Source organism: Polistes fuscatus, unplaced genomic scaffold (assembly GCF_010416935.1).
Source record: "Polistes fuscatus isolate 324 unplaced genomic scaffold, CU_Pfus_HIC Scaffold12, whole genome shotgun sequence".
Classification (NCBI taxonomy): Eukaryota; Metazoa; Arthropoda; class Insecta; order Hymenoptera; family Vespidae; genus Polistes; species Polistes fuscatus.
In genome coordinates this window covers 455,117-470,515 of record NW_025113020.1, presented here as the reverse complement: position 1 = coordinate 470,515, position 15,399 = coordinate 455,117, and the positions used below count along the sequence as shown (strand labels likewise).

Here is a 15,399-nt window from a genome sequence, read left to right as displayed (position 1 = left end):
TTACGTAATCTTTTTCGATACTTTTCAACTATTTGACATATCAGGAAACCCCCTCCCTGTTTCCTGCACGTGTGCGACCCGTTTGTCCTCTACGGTGCATGTTCTTCTATTTTCTTTGCACATTCCTATTTGCTTGTGCTGTCATCATCATTATTTCCGTCCAATCCGAGGCTTTATTGCTAATTCCAGGAGCATTTTTATTGTTCTTTACCGAGGGTAGGTTTCTAGCCTCGCCTCTGAAATCTCCTCCTTTGTCTGGGCTTGGGACCAGCTAAGAATTAACAAGGAGGTATTAACTAGATATTAACGGAGAGTCTTGACGTCAACGGCACATCAACGGTTTTTTCTCAAGCGGGTCACCCATCCAAGCACTAATTGTGCTCAGCGCTGCTTAACTTACATGATCGAGCGGAAGCTAGTGCTGTCACCGCGCCATGGCCGTCGAATATTTTTTTTTTGTTTATTTATGGCAACAACACACGGTGTTCCCAAGCGGTCATCCATCGAACTACTAACCGTGCCAAGAGATGTTTGACTTTAGTGATCGGACTAAAACTAGTACTCTCAGCGCGATATGGCTGTTGACGATCTGAAAGTAATCTCTCAAACACAAGCAGTTCCGTCAGATTATTTACAAAAACAACGGCCGTTAGTTTTTCGTGCTTTAATTTCGTCGCTCCCGAATAACTCGTCGGATTGTAATGTATTACTCACAGATTGCGGATGAATTAATATAATCTTATCGATCGTGTTTTCACCAATTTTCTCCCAAAATTGATTCACCTTTTACTACAAACTATTTACATGCGAACTTATTGTGCAATATAAGTCACCGAATCTCATTTCAAATTAACTTAAAATTAATTATTTTTTTCGTTAAAACTATTTATATATTTTTATTTAACAGTTTTAAGAAAACAACTGTCTGATATGGACATAGATCACCTTAAGAAAACTTGGATTTAATAATGACGCCAGAACAAAGAAAGTTTAGGAACCGCTGCCGTCATTTCGAACAACACGATCCTGTATAAGTGCTTCAGAAATTTATTCTCATATTAATAATACAATCAAGAGTTAAACAATCAATAGAAAAGAATAATCAAGAAAATGAGTTAACTTTCAATCTTGAAGTTCTCTCTGAATCTCTATGAAAGTCTTGCCTTTGGTTTCCAGTGAAAAATGATACAACAAAGCCGTACTTAGCCAAACGAGAAGACAGAATCCAAAAAAAGGAAGACCATGACCATAATTCAAGGATATTGCTAAAAGAATATAAAGCTGGTCATTAATCATTGCAAGTATACCACCAATGATACCGAGAATACATGTACTAAGTACTTTGACTTCCGCAGCGAAGACCTCAGACATCATGATCGACAAAATACTACAGAAACCTAAATTACAGAAGAAGATTGATGAAATAGATGCTATTATTGGTATAAGAAAATACGATGATACGTCAATGTTAAAAAAATCCTTGGCATAAAAATAAGAGCTAATCGTTAAATCACAAATGCCAACGATGATACCTGATACGAGAATTATTAGTTTACGACCTAGTCTATCGACAAAACAACCAGTTACGATAGAGATAGTAGCAACGTAATACCCGCAACTATATTTATTGTGTAATCTGAAACTGTACTTAATATTTCTTTAAAGATCAATTGTCCATAAAAAATTAACGGTAAGTAACTACTAAAAAAATTATTGAAGGTTAAGAGAAAAATAATAAAGAAAGCTCGTCGATGTCTCCTGATCGTAAATATGTCTTTCAACGTGCTCCAAAATCTAATTTTGTTATTTTCTTCTTTCTTTATGAATTGGTCTATCTTTGTTAATTCATCGGATACATCTATTCTTCCTCGAAGTTTTTGTAATGTCTCCTCAGCCTCCTCCATTCTTCCTCTCATCGCCAAATAATATGGCGATTCTGGTATAAACGAAAAAAGAAACACAAAACAGATCGACAGAAAAATGAAACTAGCGTTGTGTTTCTTATCGAATATAGGGCACTATTATAAAAGATACCAAGATACCAATATTGCACATGATGCTAATCATGGTTCCGTTAGCACCTCTCGTTTTTACCGATGATATTTCGCCTAAGTATATTGGAGCTACGACGAATCCTACTCCTACAGAGATGCCAGACAAAAATCTTGCTACGTACCACATCTGTAAGCATTAAAAGAGAGAAAAGAATATTAGACACTTTGTCGCACAAAATTTTTATTATTTAGATTCAAATCAGGTAAAGTTTATGTACAGTTACTCTTTTTATCTGATTCTGTGTGATAAATGAACTAATTGTGTACAACAGAAATATACAGCAGACGAATCAAAAATGAATCTTTACGAACTATTTTACTAGAGCATATATTTTACTTTGAAAGACCAAAATAGAAAAGTGTCAAGATTAACATGCAGTATGTCCGAAATAATATTGTATAATAATAAACTCAAATATTTGGTCTTTTACCGACTGAATCTGTTGACATTTTACTTTGTGAATCTTGATATTCCCTAATTTCGATGTTTTACGATAACATATATATACAAAGTTTTTCAGCAATATTAGATAGCATAAATATATTTTTTGCTTATAGTTGTATGAAAAAACTATATTCGTAAAAGTGGCACTATTGAGTAAAGGAAATATAATATTTAGAAGAATTTTTCCTTAAAGTTTTTTTTTACGAAATTTTAAGAATATTGATGTTTTTTCAAATGGAACCCTTTATTTTTGGCGATATTCATAACAATACGAGTTTAATAATTTTAAAAATATATATTGTAATCTCGATCCTTTCTTACTGGGCCATTAGCAAAGATACTCGTCCTATTCTTCAACTGGACGCCTGCGATCTTACAAGGAGACATTATATTGAAGCACTAACGGATGTCAACGAGCTTTGGCATATCAGTAAAATACTTTTAAGGTGTTATCGTGGTAAAATATTTTTATCCATTCGCAAGCAAATTTTTAGAAAAAAGCTTTTGAAGTTCTGCATTTTTATATATCCGTTTTATATTCTTTGAAATCTATCAATTAATTAAGCGGCACTCTAGCGTAAATAGTAGCTTTTTCGCTTCTTGCGTCGATTGTTAGTCTTCAAACCTTTTCGGGGGAAGTTTTTTTTTGTATTAGTTTCTCCATCTATAAATTTAAAAATTTTTTGTCTCATTTCTTAATTTTTAACTATATACAGGAAAGAGAATTAAAATAATTACAAAACAAAATTAAAGCAATCAACTTCTTAACAAGTATATAAAATATATAAAATTTTAACAGTAAAAAATAACAATCATATACTCTATTTATTAACAAGTTCATGTATATATAATATTAAAATCATGCCTTCTAACAGATAAGTTTCCTTCCTTCGTTAGCAAGAGTTTTATTATAACTACATTGATAATACTAACACTCTAAAAAAGCAAAGGAAATGAGTTATTAGAGGGATATTGAAATTTTATATATTTTTATATATCTGTTAAAATATAAAATGGTAACTATAATTCAACTAATCGTCTTCCTTTATTATTTGCGCAAGATTTTAACAATTTTATTGTTTCTAAATTTTTGTTATAATAACTTTATTTCTTACTTTTATATATTTAGAATTTAAAGACTGAGAAAAAAAATTTTTTAACTTACAGATAGAAAAAACTTATACAAAAAAAAACTATTATGTGTACTTATGTACGCACGTAAGAAGTTATACTTCTTTGGCATACCAAAACGAATATAACCTCAATAACCTCAAAATAACTTCAAAAAAATAACTTAAAAAAAATAATAATAATACTATATTATATATAATATATCGATATATCTATATATATATATAATAAAGAATAAAAAAATATCAAAATATAGATATCAGTTCACACTAAATGTAAGGGAGATATATCGAATTACTTTATGCATCAACGGCTATAGCACGATGGTAGCATTAGTTCTCGCTCAATCATTTAAGTAAAGCAGCACTGAGTCCGATTAGTATTTGGATGGGTGACCCGCTTGAGAAAAAATTGGAAGAAGAAGAGAAGACGACTTCATGCTGTAAATTTCGCTTTGTCGCGCATCGTAAATACCGACAAACTTCGTGGTGTTGTTTTTACTGACGCTCGGAAAAAAATCACTCTCATCACATTTTCCCAAACGCGCCAAAAGAAGTATAATTACAAAAATTTCTCCTAGAAAGGATTGAACACTAACTACCACAGCGCGAGAAACGAGAATGCTACTATTTACGTTAGCGCGTCTCTTCTTAATTAGGTAAATTTCAAAGGATATAACACGGGTATAAGAAAAAGTAAATCTTTAAAAGTTTTTTTCTCAAAATTGGCTAGCCAATGAATAAAAATATTTTACCTCGATAACAACTTAAAGGTATACTACTATTATACCAAAGCCCGTTAAAATCCGTTGGTGCTCCAGTTTAATGTCTCCTTATTAGACAACCGGCGAAGAATCCAGGCAGAAAGCGATATAGCAAGAGAATTACTTCCGGAACAAGTATATCAAATACTTATATCAGCGATAAGAGTGAGACAGGAGCCATAGGTGAGAACCTTTAGTACTTTGTACACTCGAAGTGAGACGGGAGCTATAGGTGAGAGAACCTATAGTACTTTGTACACTTGAAGCGAGTGAGAGGCTAGCCACAAGTCCAACCTTTGTTTGGATACCATTACTTTATATTCGAGTTATCAACCAGGGTTTTTATGTCATAAGGCTTTTCCCTGACGAGCCAATAAAAGATCACATTTTCTATTGGCTCAATCACGTGTTTTAATTTTATTTTAATTCCACCTTTACCTTCCTCATCATTAGCTAAAACGAATCACCAGAGGACTCCGCGTTGAAGAAATCTGCGTAAATACAACAACTTTTGTTGATATCTGATTTAAAGAAATGGTATAGGAATATAATATGGGAATACTGGTAAAACTTAAACCCTAATCTTCTTGATAACGGCTGCACCTATGGAGTTTTTGATAATATTCGAGTACGTAGGGTCTGTAGCCTGAAGGAACCTATATAAATTTATAAAGTTTCATAAACATCAAATAATAACAACTCCTTGTAAGTGTTGACATGCAATTGGAACGGTAAAGAGGCTTTGGTGAATAGCATGAGTATACACGTATGACCGAAAAGATTGTAAATTATCTTTACTTCGTTACAAATGAAAATGAAATACTTACGTATGCGCTTTTTGTCATTAAGATTATACTCCAGCTTGCAACGAGTGGGAGACTGCACAATAAAATTGTATATTTTCTTCCAATTTTGTCAGTTACTAATACATTTATCACTGGTGCTAGCATTTGACCGGTTGATAGCAAAGCCGTTAAAGTTGAAATATCCAATTTATTATCATGAATAGGCGAATCCGGTGATGATAACAACACGACCATTGGTGAATTCCATCCTAGCACAATGCCAAGAGATAATATTAACAGTGTGCCTAAATTGTTTTTACAAATAAACATATGTTCACATTTTTGCTTTTATCATTTCTATTAACATAATTTAAAAAAACTTACAAGCGAATATTGAGAGGTATTCCCACGTTTTCGAGCCATGTGGTGATATGTACCTTCCTCTTCTTCTTTCCCTATTCATTTTTAATTTTTAAGAATCACAGCTTTTGTTTCCTCACTGAAGACGAATGATCAAAAGACGAAATTCGTTAATATCCTTTTGTAAACAATTTTTTTATTCTGAATCGTCAAACTAATTAAGAAACTATTTTATTTCAGCTCTTTCAACAAGTTACCTGAAATAATGCGATTGCCGTAAAAAATATTTTTCTGTAGCAACTAACAATTTGAATTGATTATTAATATTTATAATTATATTCACATAAAGTGAAATGAAAATTATATAAACTATGGAAGAAACTGGTGTATATAATAGTGTCGAAACATCCGATAAACACGTGAGTGCTAGATATGTTATAATTCATGTATTATGCTCCTGAAATTAGTAGTAGATCCTCGGATAGGACGAAAATTACGATGAAAACACGGCAAGCAAAAGGAAATATGTAATGAAAACGGAAGAACTTGAAAACGCTTAGAATAGGATGCTGGAGCGTAACTTCCATAAAAAACAGAGACCCGTAATTAATAGAGGAAATGAGAAAATGCAAAATAGATATCTGCAATTTTTCCGAAACAAAAAATAAAAGCAAAGGAAACCTTCGATATGGAAAATACATCCTATTCTATAGCGGGAAGACAAAGACGAAAGAGCCACCTTAGGAGTAGGCCTTACTGGTACACAAGAGATACGTAGATAATGTACTAGAGTCCAAATACATCAGCAACAGGATACTACAGGTAATGCTACAGCTCCAAAGAAGACAAGATACCGCCACACACTATTAGTGTATATGCTCCAAATATCACAAAATCACAAAACGAGAAAGATGAATTTTACGATCTGCTGCAAGCGCACCTAGACAACATCTCTAAACGAGATGAGATTGTTGAAATACCCGGGAACTTAATAAATAGGACTATTGGGAGAAATTCTCGGCCGACATGGAACACGACCTACTCGAAGCACAGAAAAAAGTATGGAATATGCTACGAAACCGAAGAAAACATGTAAACGTGTCCATGCAGACCACCAAAATCACAACAGTTGAATAGGAAAAACAATGCACAGAGCTGTACAAAAACGAGACGAAGGAGACTTATAACAGATGCCAAGAAGAAGAAGAGGAGGCACTAAACGATTGAACTATCTCATCTGGAGAAATACAAAAAACATAGACAAATTAAAAAACCGAAAAACACCAGGAACAGATTAGCTAACAAATGAACTAATAAAATACACAGGAAGACAACTAACAGAACAACTAAGTACCCTATTCAATAAAATAGTAGAAAACATAAAAGTGCGAACCCAATGGAAGGAGAGTATAACAGTTCCCATATTTAAGAAAAGAACTAAGACAGAACCGAAGAACTACCGCGGAATTAGCCTCCGAGATGCAGTACAGAAGGTGATAACTACTAGAGTGTGTACTTATGTACGCACGTAAGAAGTTCAGCCAATCAATTTAAAATTTGCCACTATATTAGTGTAAAGCTACAGAGTTATGCTGTCGTGTATTCCTTTCTCTATTACTTGTTTCAGAATCCACTATCGTGTGCCAATAAAGACGATCATGCGAGAATGTGTTACTCTTTGAAATTTATTAGAATAATAAATAAAAAATAAGGTAAACAATAAGTAGATTATAAATTGAAGTATTATTATTTAAGGTTATAAGTAGTAATAGATAAAAAATATATTTTGAAGTTATTTGAAGAAAAGATAAGAGAAGAGAAAAAAATAAGAGAACAAAATATAGAGTTTTCTTTTCTTGTCATATTATTATCACGCCCATATCCAGCTATATGCGTTGCAATGCCTACATTTAATTATAACAAGAGTGAAAAATTTCTTTGATACTCAAAAGCTTAAACGCTTTGAGACCGAATACTTTTTTATCTATTTTCTAACTAAGTATTCTTGTTTGAGTGATCTGGGTCAATTTCTGGTTTATTAACTATAAACTATTTTAATGAATTTATTGTTGGGTGCTACTTAGATTATAAAACTAACATACCTATTATGATTTACTCCGTGTATTCTCAGCTAGCTCGACTATTACTTGAGACGATCAAAAGACGGGTAGGACTAAATGATCTGAAAATTTATTTGTTGCGACAACAAAGGAAGCAATTTATTATTTTCTTAAACAAGAAATGAGATTAATTAAATGATACTTACCTGCGTTTATTCGAATTTTGAGTGCTAATCTGTTTCATTGACGAATGAATCTGTTATTGCAAGTAGCAAAATGATGAAAAACGTATTTAGAAATTAAGATTATTCGAGATTGACTCAAGAGAAATCAATATCTATTTACAAACTATCTACGAGACTCTTCTGGAGCTGACTCTCATCGCTCTAAGACGGACGGTGAAAAAAACGTTTACTTTCCGCACTTTATGACAGTCTATTGAAAAATATTCGTTCTTTGTCAATATTTCACAATCCATATAAATTTCGGCGTACATGCAGTACGTTCTAAGGCTGCCTTATCGAACCCGTGAATTAAGTGGCCACATTACTCAACTTGTTCTGGCTCGTTAATGCTATGCCTATCTTTGTCGGTAATGAAGATTTCTGTCTTCGAAATCTATAACAATTACAGAAATAAAGATAGTATAGAAGATAAAATAATTTCAATAATTATAATCTAGTGACATGATTTACTTCGCTCGTGCTCAAGGAAATATGACGAGGCCGATGACCTCGAGAAACGTTTCATTTTCCAATTTTCTGTGAAAATATATAGTGTAAAGTTTATCAAGTCGTAGCCTATATGAAAAAAAGCGTATAAATTGTGTGGTTTGATGTATGAATAAGAAATATTTTTTTTTTCCATAGTTTCTGTCAACATTGATTTCATTTATTTTAATAATATTCGTAATATCGATACGTTTCTCAATGAAAGTAACAAAACTTATTAATTAAATATAATATCAGCACGACTAAAGAATGTAATAATATAATAATGTAATAATAACTTATATAAATTTTGAGGAAGAGGAATCGGATGCAGCGAAAAAATTACTCACCGATGAAATGAAAGTTTTTAAGGATGGTATTGCGCATGGAGATTTAAGTTTAGATGCATATACAACGATGTGGGAAGAATGTTTATCGCAGATATTTATTAGGAAACACACAAAAACGGTATACAAGAGCAACCTTAGCCTTCAAAAAAGATAGAGTAGAAGCTTTCGAAAGAAAATTAGAAGAAAATCGGATGCATATGACTGGTGAAGCTAAAAAAGCCGCTAGAATGGAATAAAAATTGATAGTTTTAACAGGAGGTTATCAGATAATTATTTAACATATATATAGTTAAATATATATAGTTAAATATTGACATTAATTGCAATCTTAACATAATTTTTTTTTTAGACCAGGTCACAAGCTTAATCAAACAATTACACGATTTGTGTGAACAAATAGAACAAGCCCATTTGGAACTTTCGACATTTAAATTTTTACAAAATCAAGAGGAAGCAGCAATTCCGAGGAGAGTCAATGCTCTTATTGAAGATGTTAAAAAGACAAACTGAACGTGAACGTATATTACAAATGCGATATGCACAATTGCAAGATAAACTTCAGCAATGTTAATATTATAAAGCAATGTTAATACAATTGTATTAATCTTTAAACATAATATTTTAAAGGTTACATGTGATATAAGTATGCTTAAAACTTTACTAATCTAAGTATGAAAGATTATTGTGTGGATGTTGCGTATGTGGATAGTTGCATGTTGAAATTATTATATTAAAATATGTATATATTTTACTATGTATAAATTATTTTAAAAAATAATAAGTAAAGAGAGAGAAAAAGAGAAAGAGAGAAAGACAATTCAAAACAATGAACCTATAATTATTGATATCTACTTCTAAATATCAGGGCATTTTTAAAAAATAATTTTTTCAAAAATAGTTAAGATAAAATATTTAAAAAATCTGATTTTATTAGCTTTATTTTATTAATTACGTGGTAAAACTTGTATACTTTATAATTTTAACTGTCTCTATAACTCTCCCTTTTACGAGTTTGAGGGGTTCATTCCCTTTATAATCGTTTAACAAAAATCATTACAATCTATCTGCATTACTTACCAATGCTATCTTTGTGAACATAAGATTAGGCTAATAAATAAATATGTACAATATATATATATATATTGAACAACACAATTAAACTTTAATAAGAAATAAACAAATATATACAATGAACAAAACCATAAAACTAAAACAATCATAATTAACACCCAAATAAAGACACATCATATCTTACAGAGGCTGTCCTACTTCACTCTGCTATCTATTTTTCTCAATCGACTTTCTCGCTTCTCCCTCTCCTTCTAAATTCCCTATCCTTTCTTCTCTCTTCCAGCTCCTACATTCACTTTTCCCCACCAGAATTCAACTGATTCTCACCCCACGACTCCACTTATCTTAACATCCTGCATAGTCTTTCCTTCTCATTCATCCAATACTTACGTTCATTTATGCCCTCACCCATCTTGAAACATATCACTCTGTTGTATTTGTTATGATCGTCTCCTTGTTAAAGATAAAAAAACTTATAAAAAAAAAATTCCCCCACAAAGAATCCAACGTTAATAACCAGCGCCTTAAATCAAATTTGCAAGCTAACAACTAAAAAAATTGAATTTTGGCATTTTTTGACTGGCCTATTTGCGAAAAAACGCGGATTGAAATTTTACATAGATACGTATTTCTTGAACTGTAGTAGTGTAGTTACTTACAATATCTATATCTTATCTTAAAAGGGTTAAGTATGTTTTCCTTTTTCGTTGTTATGAAATAAGCCTAATAAATTTTTCTTTTTTTATTTTTTCTAGAGTATTCCATATTAATTTTATAGGGACTATAATTAAAAAAAAAAAGTGCATTTGTATAATATTATAGGAAGTGTGAATTTTGTTTTGCTAACGTTATAAATTTGGTTAAGAAATCAACATTATTACGCAAGTAATAGAATTAATAATTATAAATTAAATAATATATAATAAATAACAAAAACTAATTTTTTAACGTGCCCCAAACGATATATTTTTCAGGATGATATTCGTCGTGTAGATACACGAAACACATTTTTTCAGTATACACTGCATTTTATGAATGCAAGCTTCTCACACGTACACGAAGATTTCAAATCTTCCAGAGGGAAGCAGACTTGGTTAAGATTTAAAAAACTGGTCTTTCTTTACCTAATTTCGAGATAAAAAATGCATATTTATTGTAAATAAGAAAGATACAAGTACAATTACTAATATTTAAAGATGTATTCTGTTATTCTGTTATTGTTTTACAATGAGATCAGCATGGTGTTAGATCATATTACACTGACTGGTTCCTCGACCGTCTTTGAAAACATACTTTGCCCCAGCCCCTGCCCCTTTGCCTGTCGAGACAAAATATAGATTTTGACAAAATCAGAGACACACACAGCGCCGCTATTGTAGTCTACTACACTACTACAGTTAAAGGAATACGTATTTATGTGAAATTTCAATCCGCGTTTTTTCGCAAACGGCTGAATATAAGTATACGACATGTTTAAAGGCACAATGAATATTCTTATGGAGTACTAGAAGTGTGAAAAATTTGAAAAAATCTGAGATGTGGCCCATTGACCATCTCCTTGTTATTAATAAAAGAAAAAAGGAGAGGATATATATTTTATATTTATTTAAAGATACAATTTGGTAGGATAAAAACGTAATTGTCTATAATTTGCCAAATTACTAATTTAGTCCAGTCAACGCGGGCCGTTTCCTTCATATCTCAGGAAAGAAGGTGGAAACTTGATATAAGGGTAAATAGACGACGCTGAATCGAATGGTGCTAATTTTTTTGAGGTGGAAAGTGCCGTTTTTGAGAAAAAGGGTAAAAAAGGGTCAAAAATAACTTTATCTTAGAATCTAGGCATTTAATCGAAAAAAGTTTCAAACAAAAGTTGTAGAGAATTGAAAAATACTAAAAAAATGTTCTATGAATTATCTTCGTATTTTCAAAAATAAGCGAATAAAATTGGATTGAAGATGGGAAAAAAATTGTAAGAGTGGGAGAAAGCAAGCTTATCCCTCCGTCGCGTTTTACACGCGAGCGAGCTAGTATGCGTGCGAGCGTCCGTGTGCACTAATACAAACGAAGGATCTTCGGCAATCTTCGGGACTCTCGGTCTTGAATGCAAGTGAGAGTGAGAGAAGAAACCGATATTTCCCTTTTCTATTTGTTTAGGCGATAACGAGTATTATTGTCCTTGGCCATCGATTGTTCAGCGTTCTGATATTTCTCTTTTTATATTTTTTCTTTCGGTAGCAAGAATTTTACGTCTTGGCCATCGAGCGTCGAGCGTTTTGTATACAAGTGCGAGTGAGAAAGAAAACCGATATTTCTCTCTTTCTATTTTTTCATTTGGTAGCCAGAATTTTACGTCTTGGCCATCGTGCATCGAGCGTTTTGTATATCTATATATATCGGCGCATAAGCGCGGCACTTTTAAATCGAATCTTGATGCTTATAGCACGTCGTTTCTTTATTTATTGTCAAAAATAATGAACCTTGAGTAAAAAAAAAAATAATTCATTTTAACAGAAACTATTATTATTTAGTTGAGAGTAAAAATAATGAATTAATTTTGTGTCTCGCCATAAAATTAATTAGAATAATTAATTGATATAAATTCTTTGCCTCACAAAAATTTATTTGTATATCAAATTGAATACGTATTCTCTTTAAGACGAAATTTAAAATTTAAATATTTTTCCTATTAAATTATGTATTTTATAAAATTTTAAATTACTGACTTTTTGTCTCGTAAAAATTTATTAGTTTATCAAATTAAATACATATTTGAAAAAGAAGAATTTTATATCCACACATAAAATTAATTCAAGATATATATGAAAAGATATTCTAAAAACGTGGAATTTATTTTTTGTCTATACATAATTTTAATTCATTTTTATTATGTTATAAGAAAACAGTAATGCATTCTGATTCATCTTCGAGGTCTTAAGAATTGTACGAAAAAAATTGAGCAATTATCGAGTGGTGCGTTAGCCTAAGTAGTAACGTCTTTGCTTCTCGCGCCGGTTATTAACGTTCGATTCTTCGTGGGGAATTATTTTTTTTATATAGAGAAAAAGAAGGATCCTTTTTATTTTTTGAAATATTACATTGCACCAAACGAACATGTAACGTGAATAAGAAACGTCGTTATTTTTTGGAACTACGAAATCTATGACTAACGTGGTAGTAGATCCTAAAACTACTTTTTAAATGGAATCTACTTATCGACTGATCAAAAATATATTGAAGAAATGATCTGTTTAAATAAAACCATATGTCAATAAATTTTCAAGGAAAGCAAATAAATACGTTTATCGAATTTTTCACGAGCAAGAAAAAAACGGAATGAAGAAAAGAGAGAGAAAGAAAGAAAGATCCTTTCCATCGTGACGATTCACGAAACGGAAAGGATCGTAACCGAAGGTAAAGCTCGAAATGCGGTAGATTCTGCACGCAGGCGTGGTATACATTCTGCATCGGATAATTTGCACGCTTCGCGAAGCAGAATACTCGATTTTGAATTTACTCGTAACAACCTTGAGAGCAATAGAAAATAACGATGAAAAAATGGTAAAAGTACTATAAAACCGATATGCGAGCTCTATCCTTTTGTGTCGATAACTTGAACGATCGATAAATTGAATTTACTACCCGTCCAAATTTCCTTCATCTATTCGTTGTAATATTCTCTAGTTTCATTACAATGAACGATTCTCGTAATATTATACAAAGTTAAATTATATTATACCTGGTTAAAGGTAGAAACTTTGATGCGTACATTGTTTGTCATAATAGACATGGATTATTAGAAATTCCTTGTTCTCTATAATGCGTTATTTTTGAAAATGGTCACATTGTTCAATCGTTTATGATATAACCTTATACTCGTAATATTCGTTGAATATTTCATTAACTAGTAGAAACCACATATTACCTTAAATTCAAATTGAACTATTAGTCGAACATTCCTAGTGATAAATTGCAAAGAATTTCTGGGTATATAAAAAAAAAAAAGAAAACTGATAATACGAATTAAAAATATCGCATTATTAACTTACTTATTATTCTAAACTTGTGGCGGCATCTACAATTTAAACGATACTTGCTCTGTCGATAAAAACACATTTTTTAGTTAAAATTTTTCTTCAGCAGAGGGCCGGCATTTCTAGTGTTTCCTGTCTTTTTAGAACGTGATAAATATCCGGTACGTCTGTTCCTTATGTGCTTCTATAATTATTTAAACATATCTCTATAATTAATAAAAAAGTAAGACAGATAATAGTGAGAATTTGTTTAATGTGATGTTAAGGTGTAATACGAAATTTAATTTAACAACATTTTGCAAATAATCTTACAATTTCAACAGATTCTAAAAACTGCTTTGTATCACGATGTTTGTCTTCAACATAATAACGTTAAAAACAGTGAAATAAATATTTCATTTTTTCAATCATCAAACAATCGTTATTACAGATCACACTTTGTGTGTTTATAAAAATAATACATTGATTGATTTAAACATGGTATAAGTTCTTAAAAAGAACTTAAAAAAATAAGTTTTATTGAAAAATTAAATGAATACTTATGAACCTCAATATATTTATAAATAATATAAATATTGATTATAGTGATATATAATTGAAATGCACAAAACTCTATATATTACTTATTGTAATAACCTTTTTTTTACAGAAATGGCAGACGTTGCTGCGACTCCTAAATCCAAAACAAAAGCTCAGAAGAAGCCAATAGAAAAGGCTTCAGAACCTGTACCGTTAAAAAAACGGCCTTTCAAAAGACATGGACGTCTTTACGCTAAAGCTATTTTTACTGGTTACAAGCGTGGTCTTCGTAATCAACATGAACATACAGCTTTATTAAAGGTTGAAGGAGCGAGAACAAAAGGTGACTCTGATTTTTATATCGGCAAGAAATGTGTTTACGTATACAAAGTAAGTGTTTTAATATTGAATTATAATAATTTGACAATGAGAGCATATAGTTACAAATATTTATCTTTTCAGGCTAAGAACAGAACACCTGTTCCTGGTAATAAAACTACAAAAAAAACTAAAGTAAGAGCCATTTGGGGTAATGTAACGCGTCCACATGGTACCAGTGGTTCAGTTCGTGCTAAATTCAAGAGAAATTTGCCAGCCAAAGCTATGGGTCATCGCATTAGAATTGTAAGTAGAGATTTTTTTTAATTATTAACTATAGATCACAAATTTCTCTAAATTTAAATCAGAAAGGTATAAATTTTTATTTTCTTCATTCTATTGCAGATGCTGTATCCTAGTCGAGTTTAATTTTATACGTAATATAAATAAATAAATAAAAATGTAAATATCAATTTGATTTATAATTTTGTAATATATATATGTTTGTAATATATGATGTTTTGCTGTTTGAGAAATTGTTTTGAGAAAATAACGATGAAAAATGGTAAAAGTACTATAAAACCGATATGCGAGCTCTATCCTTTTGTGTCGATAATTTCACCGGTAGAGTACCTCCTTCTTCTCCCTGCAAGCGATTTTAAAAACTATGGAAGGACAGGATGTGGTCTGAATTCCACGATGAATGGTTCATTTTTTCGAACATTGTAAAAGGTAACTACTATAGAAATAACTTCTACGTCACACGTCCAAACCATGGTTTAGTAAATTTAGCATAAAT

At 31.3% G+C, this 15,399-nt stretch overlaps 2 protein-coding genes across 3 annotated transcripts; one reads left to right on the top strand and one right to left on the bottom strand.

Annotated features, from left to right (window-relative positions):
- Positions 1-114: 114 nt before the first annotated feature.
- On the bottom strand, positions 115-13,868 carry LOC122513532 (facilitated trehalose transporter Tret1-like). Its single transcript, XM_043629940.1, is given in 8 exon segments — positions 115-271; positions 401-1,587; positions 1,590-1,986; positions 2,018-2,181; positions 5,221-5,483; positions 5,563-5,677; positions 13,469-13,654; positions 13,779-13,868. Coding segments are annotated over 5 exon segments (1,368 nt in total). The 5' UTR covers positions 5,642-5,677; positions 13,469-13,654; positions 13,779-13,868; the 3' UTR covers positions 115-271; positions 401-1,122.
- On the top strand, positions 13,837-15,073 carry LOC122526697 (60S ribosomal protein L35a-like). 2 transcript variants are annotated; one of them, XM_043650247.1, is made up of 4 exons: positions 13,837-13,924; positions 14,413-14,672; positions 14,745-14,906; positions 15,006-15,073. In XM_043650247.1, the coding sequence occupies exons 2-4, from the start codon at positions 14,415-14,417 to the stop codon at positions 15,027-15,029; spliced, it is 444 nt and encodes a 147-aa protein (XP_043506182.1). In that variant the 5' UTR covers positions 13,837-13,924; positions 14,413-14,414; the 3' UTR covers positions 15,030-15,073. The 2 variants fall into 2 exon arrangements, with proteins under 2 accessions (XP_043506182.1, XP_043506181.1); XM_043650246.1 differs by having other exon boundaries at positions 13,893-13,986.
- Positions 15,074-15,399: the final 326 nt, after the last annotated feature.